Source organism: Athene noctua, chromosome 7, assembly GCF_965140245.1.
Source record: "Athene noctua chromosome 7, bAthNoc1.hap1.1, whole genome shotgun sequence".
NCBI lineage: Eukaryota > Metazoa > Chordata > Aves > Strigiformes > Strigidae > Athene > Athene noctua.
This window is the reverse complement of record NC_134043.1, coordinates 43,783,509-43,802,018: the sequence shown is the minus strand read 5'-3', so window position 1 is coordinate 43,802,018 and position 18,510 is coordinate 43,783,509. Positions and strand designations below refer to the sequence as shown.

The 18,510-nt window shown below is 38.6% G+C and overlaps 1 protein-coding gene across 6 annotated transcripts in view; it reads right to left on the bottom strand.

Moving 5' to 3' along the window:
• Nucleotides 1–18,510, bottom strand: part of ADAM23 (ADAM metallopeptidase domain 23) — an 87,056-nt gene that overhangs the window by 49,597 nt on the left and 18,949 nt on the right. For all 6 annotated transcript variants that reach the window (XM_074911168.1, XM_074911165.1, XM_074911166.1 and 3 more), the window contains 4 exons: nucleotides 7,138–7,201; nucleotides 3,032–3,114; nucleotides 2,252–2,315; nucleotides 80–152 (listed from right to left, as the gene is read on the bottom strand). In XM_074911168.1, the coding sequence (XP_074767269.1) occupies nucleotides 80–152; nucleotides 2,252–2,315; nucleotides 3,032–3,114; nucleotides 7,138–7,201 (284 nt within the window). The remainder of the gene's footprint in view (nucleotides 1–79; nucleotides 153–2,251; nucleotides 2,316–3,031; nucleotides 3,115–7,137; nucleotides 7,202–18,510) is intronic.

The following is an 18,510-nucleotide window of genomic DNA, read 5'->3' as shown; positions in this document are numbered from 1 at the left end:
CTAATACTCAAATTTTTCAAATTATATATACTATTATTTCCAATATTGAAAAATTCGTAACATAAGCAAAAAAACATACCAAGGTCCTGCAACTGCTTGAAGGTTTGTGTTCCATAAGTTCTTTGGATGATATGTGGCCTGCTTTTACTTTCCTGTTAAGAAAAATACATCACATTTTCTTCTAATTAATAATGCCAAGTGAAAAGCGAGGCACTTCCTTCAGTAAACATCACTTTTATTATTTTTCCATAAAATGCAAGCAACCATAGTACCAATTTGGCATAGTACTAATTTGAAGCGATCTATTTGCAATCCTGAGCGAATCATGGAGTCTCTCTGCTTCAGCACGTTTACTGGCCTACAAAACTGAAGTATCACAGATGTCTTGGAGATTACTTGAAAAAAGTCCTTTAAAAGCCTTAGTGCTAGAGAACACAGACCATTTATTCCAATAAATCAAGTTAGAGAGTATATATCTAGTTCAATCTTCCTCCCACAGATGAAAAGAACTGTTACTATTTGTGACAAAATCATACCTTTCTAATTGCAGCAAAACGCAAGAAAATAATCAGTACACTATCTTTAAGAGGATTATTTCATCCTGTTTTATTCGTGTATACAACACTTAAAATGGAGAAGACTTTTAATGCATATTTTCTTTAGAAGTCTGATATGCCCCAAATAATTGCATTTTGATATCAGCTCTAGCAAACATCTGTCTTTTCTTCCGTAACAGAAACTGTCAAAACAAGCAATTCTTTTCAAAGGGTAGGATCTTACTGTTCTGTATCTTCCGTAAGAAATACATAACACACTGAAGGAAAATACTGCATATTTTTGCTCTTAGGTGGGTTTGGGTTAGTGGGGTGGTGGGGAATTTTATATACTATCTGCTATGGTTACGATTAAACAAGCTGAATATACTACATGCTGAAGGCTGCGTTCAAGATATTTACCTCACAAATTACAATCAAAAAATGAGCATTCTGTAGCTATATTATTTTGACTTTCAGTAGTTTTGAGAAAAATATTCATCTCATCTGTTGTCCTATCACTTAGAATTCCACTTGAATCCTCAGAGTTGGCAGATGGCCTCTCACTTTTGTAACTAGAACTTTTGCTCTACTTCCAAGTTTTACTGAAATATCAGAGAGAAATATCCTGGTTTCCTTTGTCCACCCAAGCACGAAAACATCTTAGTCAAATTCTCCTCCGTTTACTATATGTATACCATTGTATAAACATAATCTCCATGAATTTACTCTATCTGTGCTGTCAGTTTTCAGCCTTATAACCTTTATATGTGCTCCATGAAAACGCATTACATAGCTTAACACATAGCATGTAATATTGTTCCTGAGGAGAATGAGAAATCTTTTGGGATGTAGTATTTTCCCGTGCTCTACAGTTTAATTTACAGCCCAATAATTGATCATCCAAATTATACCGATTCCTCTGAATGTTGTTCCAGTTTTTTTGAGTGTTAAGAGTCAAAGATCTTGCAGATCTTTCCTTGGACTGTAAGTTCAGCTTTACAGTCATTAAAATGTACCATTTCTGCAGCATCACATTATTTTTCATATACTGGTAAGTACCAGAGTGAGACAAGCTTGAGAGCAGCGATACAGCATCTGGAATATACCCTACTAGACCTTAAGAATTCTCTGTCTCAATCTGGCAGAATCATTTCACTGAAAATCACTCAAATCATTGAACCATTCAAGAGGTAGAAATCTACCTGGTTTTTTCTACTGTCCGTGAAATTGAGTCAATTAACACCTAAATTTTAGGAACAGCTGTATTATAATACTTAACATCAAGTACAAAAATAACAACATGGTAGGTCAAGAGCAATCTGACACAGTTATTTAGAGAAGAATGAATAAATGACATCCAGAGATCCCTTCTATGAATTTATAAATCCTTTAGTTCAAGTACTAGAGCAAACTGATAAATGCTTTTTGACAGTCTGTAACCATCTGCTATGGAAACAGTCTTATTAGTCCACTCCCAACATCTAGATGATCAACAGTAACTCAGAAAACAAAGATTTTTAAAAAGCAGGTAAAAATCTTAGGTAATTCACACTTAAGATATTTCTTGCCTTAAATTCCAATCAAGTGTTTTAGAATACTTATGAAAGCACGATAGAGGTCACTCATTTATTGATTTATTCTAATACTTTTATTTGCTATTCCTTCACTATTCCACTCTTTCCCAAACCAAATAAATTCGATAAAAGTAAACTTACTTCACTGTGGGTCAGATCCATCGGTTCTATCAAGTACAAATAAGTACTATCTTCAAACATGCCACTAGAATATGGAGAAAAATAACTTATATTTAGGATTATCTGGCAATGAATTTGACTCCAAGATACATTTATTGACAAGACAAAACCAAACTTAGGGCTGAAAAACTGATCAATATTAACATAAATTCCATATGTGTTCAATTCTACCACATGTGGCTAAAGCTAAGACATTTATTTTATGAGATCAGGTGCATTTTAATGAACTAACCACTGAATGTAATGGCAAAAGCATGAAAAAGAGTAAAGATTTGACCTTGTAAAGAAGAAGTCCTAAGACACACATCAGGATGCAGAATATAAACAACAGCCAAGTTGCACTTAACAGTAACTGATCCTAAGGACTAACTTCTTAGATTTTTTTCCCTTGTACAATCTAACAAAAAGATCAATTTTTCTATGGTTGACACAATCATACATGTATACTGAACATGCAAACTGCTAAAGTACAATTCTCGTTTATCCTTTAGCATAATAAGTCATCTGGTAAAATATTTACTTGCACTTACCATATTCAAAGATTTCATGAGACAGCATCAAAAGACTAATCCCAATGATACTGAACAAAATGCTAGCAGTTGGGCATAGCTGACCCTAGCATTTCAAAACATCAAAAATCTTTAAGCCTGTAGAGTTTCAGTCCCTCACATATTAAGAGATAATATTCAAGAGTAATAAGTAGTTAATAGCCTTGCTTGAAAAATGTGAACGTGCACTTACTGAAGTCCATTACAAGTTGAAAGAGCAACTTTGGAATCCTTGATACCTCTGATATTTCCATGGTAGTAACAATGCTCTCCACCCTAATTATGTTTAAAAACAAACAAATAATCACACACATACACAAAATCACCCTGATTTAATGTCTGTTGCTTAAAAGCAGTGATTACTAAAGTAAATACCAATGACTGGCCCTGATTGCTTATAGGAGGAAAAACTGTTCCCAGTAAATTCCAATTTATGTAAATCTTCAAGTCATGACATGGGGTATTCTTCTGTTGAAGTCACAGCATTCTCGATTTTTTTAAGTGCATTTCTTTGCTGTAAATTGATTCTGTAAAAATGTTATGTAATGCAAGTTACATGAGCACCTAACTGTTTCTTGATGCCTTCCAGGTCTGTTAAAATTACAAGTGATACGGTGTTCATCAATATCCTGGCATGTATTTGGCTTAGATCTGGATTCTACTAATTTTGTCTCACTAAATATGTATCAATTGTTACATCATTAGACTGTAGGTACTAATATAACTAATGATGAATGAGCCAGAAAGTGAATTCAGTTTAGCTACACTACAGTGTACAGTTGCATTTTAACCGTACATTATCAAATGGGTACTAAAACTCTTGATTTTAATTGCATAAAAATCCAAATAGATGCAGAATCCAAATTATTCAGAAAAAGGCAGGATTTTTGTGTTTCTCTAAGCAAGTCAGCAATTATGTTTTGGACAGGGTCTTGCCTTTTATTTAAAAACAGTAACATTTAAATTACCGACAAGTGTATTTAAATGTTAGAGACTCTCAAAAATTCGGCAAACTACACCCAAAACTGTGATCTAAAATGTCAGTTCTCAAAGGCCCCAATGATATGGACTAAGGGAGACTCTGCTGAATGTTTCAAGGTTTGAACTGTCAACTGATACAGGGATTAGGCTGAATTAGCGCAAAATGTGCTATGAAATGGTCATGCAATAAAGCTGTGTGTATAGTCTTCCACTTCTCCACAAGAATGTAAGGGAAATTGCAATATGTGTGTACATACGGGGGAAACAGGACAAAGCAGGAGACCAAAATACCACAGAGAAGAATTGGTACGTATTAAATCTTAAAGTTCTGATCCAGAAAGCCTTGCTCAGATGCCAACTAACCTCTTGTGAACGCTACATGCTTTCCTCGGAATTAAAAGTGCCGGTTCCCTGTACCTGCCTGGTTTTCACCACAGAATGAGCTAAACTGAGCTCTCCTCTCCTGAAACAACTAAGCTCTTGTCTAAGTTCTTCTTAAAGTGGGCAGAGAATTTCAAGCATGCTCAGAACACATCTGAGTGACAAGATGGATACTCACAAAATAAAGAGTTAAGAGCAGCTTTGCTTTCAAAACATTGACCATTGCATGCCAGTGCCTCTCTCTGGCTAATAACTAAAGCACGAATCCCAGGTTTCCCAACTGCTGAACAATTTCCCAGGTCACCTTGAGGAGCGTCAACTCACATCTCCCCACCTTCTAAAAGTGTGCTCCATCTCCAAAGCTACTGGCTACTTTGTGTCAAAGCATCCTAAACGAATCAAACTAAAGCAGACTCACTTTGTTGAAAACACTGAGATTTATAAAGTCAGAAAGAGTAAACGTGATTCTGTACCCCAGAGGCTAGAAAGCTTCTAGGAGGGGGTCTTAATGGCAGACTTGAACAGCAGAATTACTAATCCCCAAAATCACTGAGGAATAAGTTGATTAGACTGTTAGAGGCTTACAGAACTACTGATCATGACTAAGGGTAAAATAAACTGGCTTCATAGGAATGTTTCAACTGAGTAAACAAGAAGAGTATTTTTATTTTCTATGAACAGAAACAAAGCATCAAGAACAACATTAACAGACTGTTCAAGCTATGAATGTTTAGAAAGAAACCAAGAAACATTACTTTGACTTTCTAAAGCGTTGCTTTGTCTTTTCTAAAGAAAAAGGACTAGTAAATTTAGAAGCTCTTAAATAACAGAAATTCTGCTGCTCTATGTCAGTAAAGCTAACATGAGGAAAACTGTATTATACTAATTTACCTCATTTAAGTAGCTGGTCTTTAATACCTATCAACAATAACCCCAGTTAAACTAAAGATAAAGAGTACTCTCAAAAAGTTTTATTAAAAACCCTTAAGTGTGGTTGTCTCCCTCTCACATAGTTTGAAAAAAGTACCATTCATCATCAAAATATTCTTAATTCTGGTGTCATGTGTTATCTGAATTTCAGCAAGCATATTGGACCCATTCCTTCTGCAATTCAAGGAAGTACCAAAAATGTAAATGCTTTTTGTTTAAGTACATATAGCATTATTTCCATTTTGCATCTTATTTAATGAGTTATTCAGATTCTGAATGAAATTCCTAAGACTATTGTGCATAATTAAATCAAAGTACTACACAGAAAGCAGTCACAACATATTTACCTTTCCATCAGTGAGAATGCATAAGCCATGCTTTTTAACAAGTAAATCATCATTATCTTTCTCACATATGTAGTTTTTCAAGCAGTTTTTAGAAGACAGTCATCTGAATATAGAAATTGGTGCTCGTTCTTCAGTAGTTTTCACTCTTGTAATAAACTACCCCTTTCTAGAAAACACAATACTTTTCATCAAGATCTCCCTTCTTTACATCTACAACAGGAAACCAAACAATCTTTTACTTACTGAGATCTAAAAAGTATCATAAAATACTGCAAAAGACCAGGATACAGTCCTTATTTGCTCTCCTACACAAATTGTGTGTATATCTTCTGAACTTATAATGAAGCCTTTTACAGATTAATGTGACCTCAGGAGCTCTGTTACTTCTTCTAAATAAATCAATTCAGAAAACATCCCCTAGGAAGTCTGGATCAAGTTACTGCAGCGTGCAAAGGGAGTCTATTTGCTGAGTCTAAACTTCTAATATAATTTTCCAGTCAGATTCATGATTCAGCAACCGCAGTGCTCAATGCTAGTGCTGCAGCTGACAATTGCATGAACTTGTCCAAATGCCAGAGGGAACTGTTTTCTTGCACATTTAGCATTTTTGCCAATTCTGCAGAGTACTGAGTCTTAATGAAACAACTTCCTTAGTATGTTGCATGAAACTATTTTTCTTCTTCAGTGGAAGAAACAAAACAGTATATTGCAGTAATTATGTTGCAGTGTAATTGTTTAATTTTGCCCTAATCTGTGATATATTGTTTTACTTGAGATTCTCTATAACAAGGGCAAAATAATAAACTCGACATCTAATACTTGGACAAAGAGCAGTCCCAGCTTGCTCAAGGTATAAACACAACTTGAATGCTTACTGTCTTCCACTCTCTTTAGAGACATATTTTACATGTAATAAGCTCACAATGAATATGCCAGCATTCATACCAAATACAAAAAAAGTAATTTCCTGAAAATGTAGTTTATAACCTTCCTAGGAAGCTACCAATCCTCATTTTGTTACTACAACAAACAAAAAGACTGATCTCGTTCCCTTAGCCACGGTTGAACGGTTTTCCATAACTTTAATCTCTTTGCCTATGGATCAATAGCCTACAGCACCAAATTCAATTTGGGATCTAGTTTGACAATTTTAATTAACTGGATGTCAAGCAATATGCTGGTTTTTTAATAACCTCTGGAGTTAAGTCTTTCATTTTCTGTTTCACAACTGTATCATTCTTGCAAAGAAAAGTCACTGCAAGTTTTCTTGGTTTGTCTGAACGTCTTACACTACCATTATCCCTCCCCCTTGCACTTTGCGCTAAGGACATATGCATAATTAATGAAGACTGTGCTGATGGTGGCTTCAACCCCTCCACCTCCTACATTTTACAAGATGTAATTGTTCTGGCAGTATCTGGCTCATCTTCACTACTACCACTTACCACTGCATACCCCTCAACCCGACACACAGCTTTCCTTTTCTGTACAATTTTTGCTTGTATTACTGAGGTATCTTTACAAAATGAGATCAGTTACCTAGTATGTGTGGAAAAAGGTCTCTAGTGTTTTTAAGTCTTGCAAAACTTTAATTTTTTAACATTTTATTGGCATTGTTCCCTCAGAAGGACCATGCTGACACATTTTAAGACCACAATACCTTAGAAAACTTTGGTTTCCCATCTTCATAGTGAATCTCCACATAATTGGAAGATAACAAGTCACTGTCAAAGAAAGGAAAAATCAAGATGAGAAAAATCTGAATATTCTTTCTACTACTACGGGTAGGTTTGGGGGGTTTTGTTAGAATTTTCAAACCATTTTTTCTTTCCTTGTAAATTAGCTGAAACAATCAAGCACCAGTAAATTGTTTGCTAGTACACTAGAAGTCAAGAGTGTGTCACAGAAGGGAGAATTTAATTCTGCAATCTAATCTCCTGTATTTTAGCTTTACAATTAGATCATCAATTTTTTAAACATGCAAAAAAAAATCCCATGGTTTTAGAACTTTGTTTACTGCCAGTTAACTAGTAATGACAGAATGTATATTTAGTTCACTATTGTTTTCAAATGAGTTTTATATTTTAAAAGTTAAACAGAGCGTATGTAAGGCTGAATACATACATGATTGCTCTGAAGACAAGAGTATATACTTTACCTGTGTCTCACTTCACAACTGCAAATACTCAATTTCTGCCAAAACCAGTAAAAAAAAAAAACCAAAATTAACAAAAGCCCCCCATAATACCCCTTTGCTTCCTTTCACTTTGCCTTCTCAGATTCTTTTCTCACTCTTATTTTTTTCCTAACTGTGGCGAGACAAATATCTGAATGATAAAAATTTCCCATACTACATAATTTACAGTTCAAATTTCTTGGTTTTTTAAATAAGATTAGCTAGTCGGTTCATATCCTGGGATAACTTCAATGCCCCATTCACCCCTCACTCCATTATAATCAGGGTTGCAGGACAGCGGCCTAGGGAGAGCAAAGCAGTTAAATATGTTAACTGGCTCCATCACGTATGCAAGATAATGTGATCCAGAATTCTCAGCATTTTTCAAGCCTCTAAGAGCCTGTACCCTCCCAAATAACAAAATCATTAAAGGGCCTGATAGTGGTACATCTATCAAAACAAAAATATTATCGCTATGAATAAAAATCATCATAATTATGGAGGCTTGGGCTGAGAAAATAGCTCTGATGGGAATTCATGGCTAACAATAACTTATGGGTATCTCAAACTCAGATTACGCTATTAGCAAGCCTGATAACACTTCAACTCTGGGACTACTGGCTCATAAAATCAATTCTTCATGCCGCATTTATCAGGCACTACACTTAACAGAGAAGATCCTGCAGAAGTCAGTTACCAGCGGTTCTCTTCCAAGTCTTTTTTCATGAAACTGAGAGACCGCATTATGGGCACTCTCTGCCTGCAAAACCAACACTAACAGCCATGAATAATTACTGGTCTCATTGTTTATCTGAACCTTAATTTTGACAATATTTAATAGATATATTTTAAGAGTGCAGATTTAAAAATAAATTCAGTTGCATAAAATCATTTTAACTTTTTCTATTTGTACCACAGTAAGCTATAAATTTTCTGCAAGAGAATACAAATGCTTTATAAATAGTGTAAGCACTTGACTACATTACTCTACAATTTGACTACAACATTCACTTCTCCGGTAAGGCAAGAGATTTGAAGCTTCTGACAAGGTTTATGTATATGAAGCAATTAAACTTTATAGTGTTGACAATGTCCTTTTCTTCTTTGCATTTTTCATACTTATTATGAAACAGAACTGCTATCCTCAGTACTTAATGTGATGCTAGAGGTAACTGACACAAGTAGGAAATGGAAAATTCTGATTAGATATAACTTTTTAAGAAATCACTGAGGGTGGCTAAACACTGGAACTATGCTCAACTTGAAAAGGCCTTAGCCAGATTCAGATTTTTACAGATATATCTGCTTGAATTCACAGAGACCATGCAGGTTCAGCATTTATCTACCCATTTCCAAATCACGCTCACACTCTCACACCCCAATTTTTGCCCTCTTCTAGTCACATGACTGATCTCAGTACCGCTTTCAGTGCTATCTAATGCTTTTGGAATCTTGTGAGACTTGCAATAGGTGATTGCCCACTGTCTACTGATTCACAACTAACTGTAGCTTAATTACAGCATTTGTCTCTTAGATTTATCCCATTTAATGGGACATAAGAGCTGCTCAAAAATGTCTTTAGTCCACCCTTTGCAGGATCTTTCCAGAGTTCAGTGCTCTTTCCTTGGATTTTGGTTGAACTTCTGTTGTAACCCAGTTGTTTCCTCCATCTGCCAACTTTTCCATTCGTTAGCTTCTCGTTACTTCCAACTGCAAAGGTATTCCTGATTCAGGTATTAAATACAGTGCCCTACATGACAGGATATCTAACATGGCATGCTTATGATGGAATACTCCTACATGTATGTTACAAGTATAAAGCAAGGATGCAGCAGACAGCAACTTTTCGAGTAGACTCTACACTTCTCTCATCGCTGACCTTCCAACGCTACTGTCCTGTGGGATCTGCTGGATACAAGGCACATTGATGAAATTCTCCATACTGAACAAACTCCCTCCAAAGAAAATTGAGGCCTGCTATTCACAATACACTTCCCAAATGCCATGCTGTAAATAAAATGCACTTTTAATTTGTGTTACATTTGTCAAAAGTGTGGTTCACGGTATCTACCACCTAGAAGTTGAAGTAGAAAAATCTATTATAAGGCTACTGTCTTTCACAAACCTGTTCTCACACTACACTGTAACAGGGTATTTAACACCAGTTTCTGATGATTACTGCATTCTTAAGCTTGTCACATATAACCACCAGTCTACAGCAAGGGCATTTTTTTCTTAACATTTCCCACGGGGTAGCAAGAATTTTGAACTTTCCACTGGAAAAAATTAGTCAGCTTCTCCTTCAACTGTATGCCTTTACCTTCGTAAGTACCTGGTTTTTGCTGGGTACCTTGTATCACTTATTTCAAGTATCTGTCTACACTAGCAAACATCCTAAAGAACACTTCCAATCATTCAGAAATCCCTCAATTATACTGCTAATCTGAGAAAAACATGATTTAGGGGAAGAGTGGGGTAATGGAAGGAGGACGGTATGTTTGCAGGCATATTCCAACATGGTTCTGCTACGATAGTACACACAACCAGTTGCTTCTATAATAAAACTAATCTTTGTCCTGTTCTCTATATTCATAGCAAAATCAGTACAAACACATGCACAACTGTGCTTATAAATGGTTATTATTGAAATGTGATATTGCAGATAACAGTCTAGGATTGAAAAATTCAGCAAAAATTCCACTACTGCTGCTGCTGCAAAAAAAAGAATTTGGGTAAGGGAGTTTATTCTATATTTTCCTAAAGCTCCAGGAATAACAACAGCTGTAAAAATAAGTGTAGAACTGCTACTGCAAATTTTCCCTACCAAAAATTTTACCTGTTGTTAATGGTGACAAAATTGACAAGACAGGAGAAACTATTTAAAAAAAAAACCTTATCCAAAATAACTTTCAAACATTTTTTCCAACATGATAGATACACAGAACAACACCTCAATTTCACCAGATGTGATAGGATCTCTTATGCAAGTGGCATCAAAAAGAAAGGCCTGGAATACACTGATCGAGAGCTCATGTAGAAGTGTAAGTGCCTGAGGAATGTGAGATACAGAACTCATGCATAAAGTAGCCGTCTCCACATCACAAAATAACTCTTCTGCCTTCATTATCATTTACAGAATGCCTAAATTTACCTCTAAAACACAGTATTGAATTTTAGAAAATAAAATTATGCTTCACTTGCACTGGACTATGTTTTGTCACCTTTCAGTTGATCCATTTACATTTTGATTGAACAGAAATGCATCCAGTACAGCAAATTTTTCAATATTATGAGCACCAGAAACAGTGCAAGCTTTAATTGAAACAACTGTGTAAGTCACGACCACATCTGACAATAGCATACTTAGGACTAGTGACACGTTAGTATGATGCCTTAGAATGAACACATAAACATGCTAAATGAACTCATGAAAAAAAATATTTTAGTCTGCTGTGTCTTCTTCTATAGTTCCTCCCACTCTGGTTTGTTTGCCTTAAGCAATTGGTTTTATTAAGCTGTCCTTCATGACCAGCTTGTCTATCTGAGTTACACTGAGAGATGCAAAATAAGCAGCAAAGGGACATGCCACTCCTGGCAGTTGCTGCCTTTGAAAACACCAGCCAGCCATTAAAGCAAGCAGCAGATGCTTTCTAAAGAACTCACATCCACTTCCCTGGCACATATTTCACTGCTGCTGTTTTCATTAGCAGGAGAGCTGCAGTGTGAAAAGTGGCTTACCTCAGCTCGCATCTAACTATCCTGAGGAAAAGAATTGGTTTGGGTAGGTAAAAGCTATGAAATTACTAAAAGATATCTCATACATAAGTAGCCAAGTTAGCTCCCAGGAACCTAGTGTGCAGCCTGTGGAAAACTGGACTACAACTGAATTACCTTTCTTGCATACTTCTTCAATTATCTTTATACCAACCTACTACCAAGCAATTGGGGATTTTTAAGTATTCTGAAATGATTCAAGCTCAGTACCAGTGTGAGAAACCTATCTTAATTTCGTAACAGAACATTCATTCGTTTTTATCTATTTGACACATAGAGTTGATTAGTACGTAAAGATGTGAAAAACAAATTAAGACCTCACTATGGCATTTTGTTAGATCATCAAGACACTGTCATCTAACAAAAAGGCCATCTATAGCCTTGGTTCTATTACCATTTTCAATTATATTCACAAGCTTTGCTGAATCAACTGTTCTTGTAAGAATTTATTATTAAGTTTCTGGTATGTATTTACAGTGGTCTTTACTCGGCTGTTGTCTTTGAAGCTGTTCTGACAAGAGTGTCTCCAAGGAATAAATATACTGCAAATATTCACTGTTATTTTTTTAAAACACAGCAACATTTCACTAATTTTTCTTGTATTATCTTGAAGGAGCTTAAAAATCAATACATGATACTGTGGATCAAGCATCTGTGTTTACAAGCAATTAAAAAACAACCAGTGATGCAGGTGTAGAGGTTCACTTTTTCGTAACTATGGAATCAAAGAAAGTCCTCACTTCTGCTATGGATATCATAATGATTTTGTAACAGTAAACAGTACATTCTTGCTCTTCTTGTTTGTTTTTGTTTGGCTGGTCTTTCAGGTAGAGAAAAGAATGACCTGACAACAAATTTATTAAACTGAAATTACATAGGTAATATTTTATGTATTTTTAAAGAGGTCCTCAAATGGGGAAATATCTCCAAAAAAGACTGACAGGAAAACATGTCCTGATGTCATACAGAATGGCACAGAAAGTGCTCCAGATTTTCCAGCTCAGTCTGCCTCCCTCAGTGCAAGAGGCCCTGAGTCAGTTCAAGGGAGTTCAGAAAACAAATTCTTCACAATCTTTTCTCTAGTTATGTCCTGAAGCCCTCCATCCGAGAATGGAGCATGCTCTACTTTAATGGCTATTTCAGCAAGCATTTTGAAAGTAGAAGCTTGAAGAGTTCTTCAGAATATTAAGAACATTATGTTGCTCGGTTTCCACTATGTCTTCCTTAACCATAGCACTGAAGATGGTACCACTTTAAAAAGTGCTATGTAAAATGATATGAAGAAATGAATGGCTAGACAGTATTACAGAAAATATAAGTACTGTGTCATGGAAAGTACCTCAATGTAATTTACTATGATAGAACATTCCTAGAAGAGCAATTGAAACAGTAAAAGATTTCATTTGAACAACTGTTCAAGATCATTCAATATTGCATTTTAATTGATCCCTTTCTTCCATCACCAGCTTGGAAAACAGGTAGTTTTGAATTATCAGTAAGAATTTCATTAACCTGTAGTGTAAGGTTGAGGGCTGCTGTCTCTGTTTTGTCAATGGTAACCATATTTGTCAAAGCTTCCTTTATTTAAAGCAAGGTTTTTCACATACAAAAGACACTTGGGTTTCTCTTCCTTCTAAAGTATTTACTGAATGCTCCACATGTTCTGATACTTTGTGCCTAATGATAAAACCTACTTAAATCAACTCTTACTACGAAGGGAAATCCAACCAGGTGTGGGCATGGGGTTTTTTTTAATTATTTTACTTCTAATGATAAAACTATCAAAATAAGTTTATTTATACTTATAAAGAGCTGACTTCACCACCTTCAGATTAGATTAACAACTATAGCAGAATCAGAGACCCCTTTTGGTACTCTAGCAAACTACAGGTGGTTCCCTTAATCATAGAACAGGGTTGGAAGGGACAGAATCATCAGGGATGGAAAAGACCTTGAAGATCATCCAGTCCAACCATTAGCCTAACACTGATAGTTCCCAACTACACCAGATCCCTCAGCGCTATGTCAACCCGACTCTTAAACACCTCCAGGGATGGGGACTCCACCACCTCCCTGGGCAGCCCGTTCCAACACCCAACAACCCCTTCTGGAAAGAAATGATTCCTAATATCCAGTCTAAACCTCCCTGGCACAACTTGAGGCCATTCCCTCTTGTCCTATTGCTTATTACTTGGCTCAAGAGACTCATCCCCAGCTCTCTGCACTCTCCTTTCAGGGAGCTGTAGAGGGCGATGAGGTCTCCCCTCAGCCTCCTCTTCTCCAGACTAAACCCCCCCAGTTCCCCCAGCCACTCCCCGTACGACCTGTGCTCCAGACCCTGCACCAGCTCCGTTGCCCTTCTCTGGACACGCTTGAGTCATTCAATGGCCTTTTTGTAGGGAGGGGCCCAAAACTGAACACAGGAATCGAGGGGCGGCCTCACCAGTGCCGAATACAGGGATAGGGTCCCTTCCCTGTCCCTGCTGGCCACACTATTGCTGACACAAGCCAGGATGCCATTGGCCTTCTTGGCCCCCTGGGCACACTGCTGCCTCCTGTTCAGCCACTTGTCAATCACCTCCCCAGGTCCCTCTCTGACTGGCAGCTCTCCAGCCACTCCTCCCCAAGCCTGTAGCCCTGCTGGGGGTTGTTGTGGCCCAAGGGCAGCCCCCGGCATTTGCCCTTAGTGAAACTCCCCCAGCTGGGCTCAGCCCATGGCTCCAGCCTGTCCAGGTCTCTCTGCAGAGCCTCCCTACCCTCGAGCTGCTCAACACTTCCAACCAGCTGGGTGTCATCTGCAAACTGACTGAGGGGGCACTCGATCCCTCGTCTAGATCATCAATAAAGATGTTAAACAGGAGTGGCCGCAACACCAAGCCCTGGGGGACACCACTCGTGACCGGCCACCAACCAAGATTTAACTCCCTTCACCACAACTCTTTGGGCCCGGCCAGACAGCCAGTTTTTTACCCAGTGAAGAGTGTGCCCATCCAAGCTCTAAGCAGTCAGTTTTGCCAGGAGAATGCTGTGAGAAATGGTGTCAAAGGCCTTGCTAAAGTCAGGGTAAACTACATCCACAGCCTCCCTCATCCAGTAAGCACATCGCCCTGTCATAGAAGATGATCAGGTTTGTCAAGCAGGACCTGCCTTTCATAAACCCATGCTGACTGGGCCTGAGCATCTGGTTGTCCTACGTGTGTTGTGTGATGGTACTCAGGATGAGCTGCTCCATCGGCTTCCCGGGCACCAAAGTCAAGCTGACAGGCCTGTAATTTCCTGGTTCATCCTTCCGACCCTTATATATGGGTGTCACACTGGCTGATTTCCAATCAGTTGGGACCTCCCCGGTCAGCCAGGACTGCTGGTAAATGATGGAAAGCGGCTTGGCGAGCACCCCAGCCAGCTCCTTCAGCACCCTCGGGTGTATCCCATCTGGTTCCATAGACCTGTGTGTGTCTATGCGATACAGTAGGTCACTGACTGTCTCCTCCTGGATTGCAGGGGAGTCATTCTCCCAGACTCTGTCTTCTGGCTGAGGAGGCTGGATTCCCTCAATACAACCAGTCTTGTTATTAAAGACTGAGGCAAAGAAGGCATTAAGCACCTCAGCCTTCTCCTCATCACTTGTTACCATGTTTCCTCCCACATCTAGCAGGGGATGGAGGTTCTCCCTAGTCTTTCTTTTTGTTGTTGACATATAGAAACATTCCTTGTTATCCTTGATTGCTGAAGCCAGATTCATTTCTAGCTTAGCTTTAGACCTCCTGATTTCCACCCTGCATAGCCTCACAGTATCTTTGTAATAATTGTGAGTGTTTAGCCCCTTCTTTCAAATGCCGTAAACTCCCCTTTTCTCCCCAAGTTGCAGCCAAAGCTCCCTGTTTAGCCAGGGTGGTCTTCTCTAGCACTGGCTTCTCTTACAGCACCTGGGGACAGCCTGCTCCTGAGCCATTAAGACTTCCTTCTTAAAGAGTGTCCAGCCTTCCTGGACCCCTATACCCTTCAGGACCATCTCCCAAGTGATTCTGTCAAGCAGGTGCCTAAACAAGACCGAGTCAGCCCTTTGGAAGTCCAGGATATCAGTTCTGCTGCCCCCTCTCCTGGCCTCGCTAAGAATAGAGAACTCTATTATTTCATGATTGCTGCGTCCAAGTCAGCCTCCAACCACCATATCATCCACCAGTCCTTCTCTGTTCACAAAAAGGAGGTCCAGCAGGGCACCTTCTCTGGTCGGTTCACTCACCACCTGTGTCAGGAAGTTATCTGCCACACGTTCCAAGAATCTCCAGGACTGATCCCGCTCTCCTGTGTCATATTTCCAGCAGATGTCTGGGAAGTTAAAGTCTCCCACAAGAACAAGGGCAAGCGACCATGAGATTTCTCTTCAGTGCCTACAGAATATTTCATCCACCTCTCTGTCCTGGTTGGGTCACCTATAGGAGACCCCTACTAAACCATCTGCCCTGTTGGCCTTCCTCCTGATTCTAACAAAAAGGACTTTAAAAATCATCTAGTTCCCATCCCCCTGCCATGGGCAGGGACACCTTCCACTAGACGAGATTGCTCAAAGCCCCGTCCAGCCTGGCCTTGAACACTGCCAGGGAGGGGGCAGCCACAGCTGCTCTGGGCAGCCTGTGCCAGTGTCTCACCACCCTCACAGGGAAGAATTTCTTCCTTACATCTAATCTACATCTACCCTCTTTCAGTTTAAAACTGTTGCCCCTCATCCTATCCCTACACCCCCTGATGCAGAGTCCCTCCCCAGCTTTCCTGCAGCCCCTTTCAGTACTGGGAGGCCGCTGTAGGGTCTCCCCAGAGCCTTCTCTTCTCTGGGCTGAACACCCCCAACTCTCTCAGCCTGTCCTCACAGGGGAGGTGCTCCAGCCCCCGATCATCTTCATCACTTCCTTCAGACCTGCTCAAGCAGGTCCATGTTGTTCTTATGTTGGGTGCCTCAAAGCTGGACAGAGCACTGCAGGTGGGGTCTCATGAGAGCAGAGTAGAGGGGGGGAATCCCCTCCATCAATCTGCTGGCCACATTTCTCTTGATGCAGCCCAGGATACAATTGGCAATCCCTGCTTCCATGCTGAACTATTGCACAACTTTAGCTCTGTCACTGAATCAAGTTAAACTCAGTGATATAGGCTCTTAGGAGCTACTTCAATGAACTTAATTAATCATATCAAGTATACACAAGCTTTATATAAGCTCCAAATGCAAAGATTTCAGTCTGACTATAATGGAAGCTGAGATCCCAGTAATTCACTTCAGCATAAAGACCTCACTATTGACAAGACTGGACTATCTCAGAGATAGACTGAAAAAAATATACTAGATTAGAAAGATAACATTTCTTCACCATTGTCACATTACAGTGGCTACATATAAGCAAGGAGTAGGAACATAACCTAAGAAAGGATGCATCAAGCGAGACAACTGCTTAGTATGTTGTTTGATAGCAAATACACACATGTAGCAACTTTTCAGGGAGTCTTCTCAGCACGCAGTGATCTGTAACACCAGGATTTCAGAAACCAGAATTAGTATAATTGTTTTCAATAGCCCACAGGAGATTTCTTTTCTGTAAATTCTTCTAATCCTTTAAGACCTGTAAATAGTTTAATATGCACAATATACTGTGACAAGAGTTGCATTTTAAATTTTGTTGTGAGAAGCACCTCCTTTCAAACCTCCTCCTTTATTTGATATCTGTAGTTGTTACACAGGAGGAGGCAATAAACATCCTCATTCTGCCACACAGAATTTTATAGTGTTGTCATATTGCCCCAGATGTGTATTTGCCTTGCCCTGAGCTTGTTGACCCTAACAATCCACCAAACCAATGGCTGCAGTCACAACTCAGCTGACAGACATTCAAAACCCTGTTCAGAAGTGAGATCCACGCTTATTTAATCCAGAATCAGGAGCGCACAGAATAAAGTCTTTTCATTCCAGAAGCAAGTGATTTGACAAGAGGGCTAACATACACAACACTGATGTCTGCATTTTAGAAGAAAAACAGCATATTCTCTTAGGTTTTTGGGTTCATGGTTTTTGGTTGGTTGGTTTTGGGGGGTCTTTTTTTTTTTTTTTCTTTACAGTTCTTTAAGATGCCTCTTCCCAGAGGCTCCCAGATCTCATTCAAGAAGATACTGCCCAATAGCTCCTACACCACCAAAAAAGGGGGAATTTCAAACAAATTAGCCTATGTTGAGTTTTTAACAGTCGAAATAAGCTCTGCTGTCAATTATTATATCGATAGCCATTTTACAAGGCCCAGCTCTACTCATGCATTGCACAGCAGGAATAGGGACATTACTTAATTACTACAGGGGAATACAAAACTTGAGTGCTTGAAAGTCAGACTGCAACATTAATTTCTACAGCTACAGTTGTAAGTTCTCCCCTATGAAACATACGTATAAACACACACACTTTATTTTACAAATATTTGCTGAAGAGGAGATAAGATGAAGAAAAATAAGATCAAAAAGAAGAAAAAAATATTAAAAGGACTGATCTGGAAAGTTCCAGGAGGAATGAAAGAAGCAGGTGACAAGGAGCTAGAAATACTGCTGAGAAACACTCAAGACATTGAGCTAAGATTGAAAGCCCCTGGTCAATGGCAGGATTGGTGCTGCCTCCTACTGTACTCCTAGAAGAATAATGAGTAAAACACTAGAAAATGCATTGGTGAACACACATATGCACATGCATATATAATATTACAAAATACACCTTTTTATTATAAGCTTAGCAACAGGACAGAAAACAATACCTGAAGAGAACTGTACTAAACACTTAAAATTACAGAAACAAAATACTAAGACAAGACAGAATAACTGAAATACTGCTCATAATTAATACTTCTAATTTAGAGCTGAACACAGTAATTGAGAAGGAAGCTTCTTCACACTGTCAGGTTTTTATAATGTTTAAAATTACAAAAGAAAGCTTTTTTTCACACATTAGTATGTCTTGAGAAATACAGAGAGGTTTTAGCATCTAAGTCTTTTTGCATATGAAATGCCCGCCGAGGCAAATTATAACTTTTAATACATTGCCTCCAGTTCTGGGAGTGG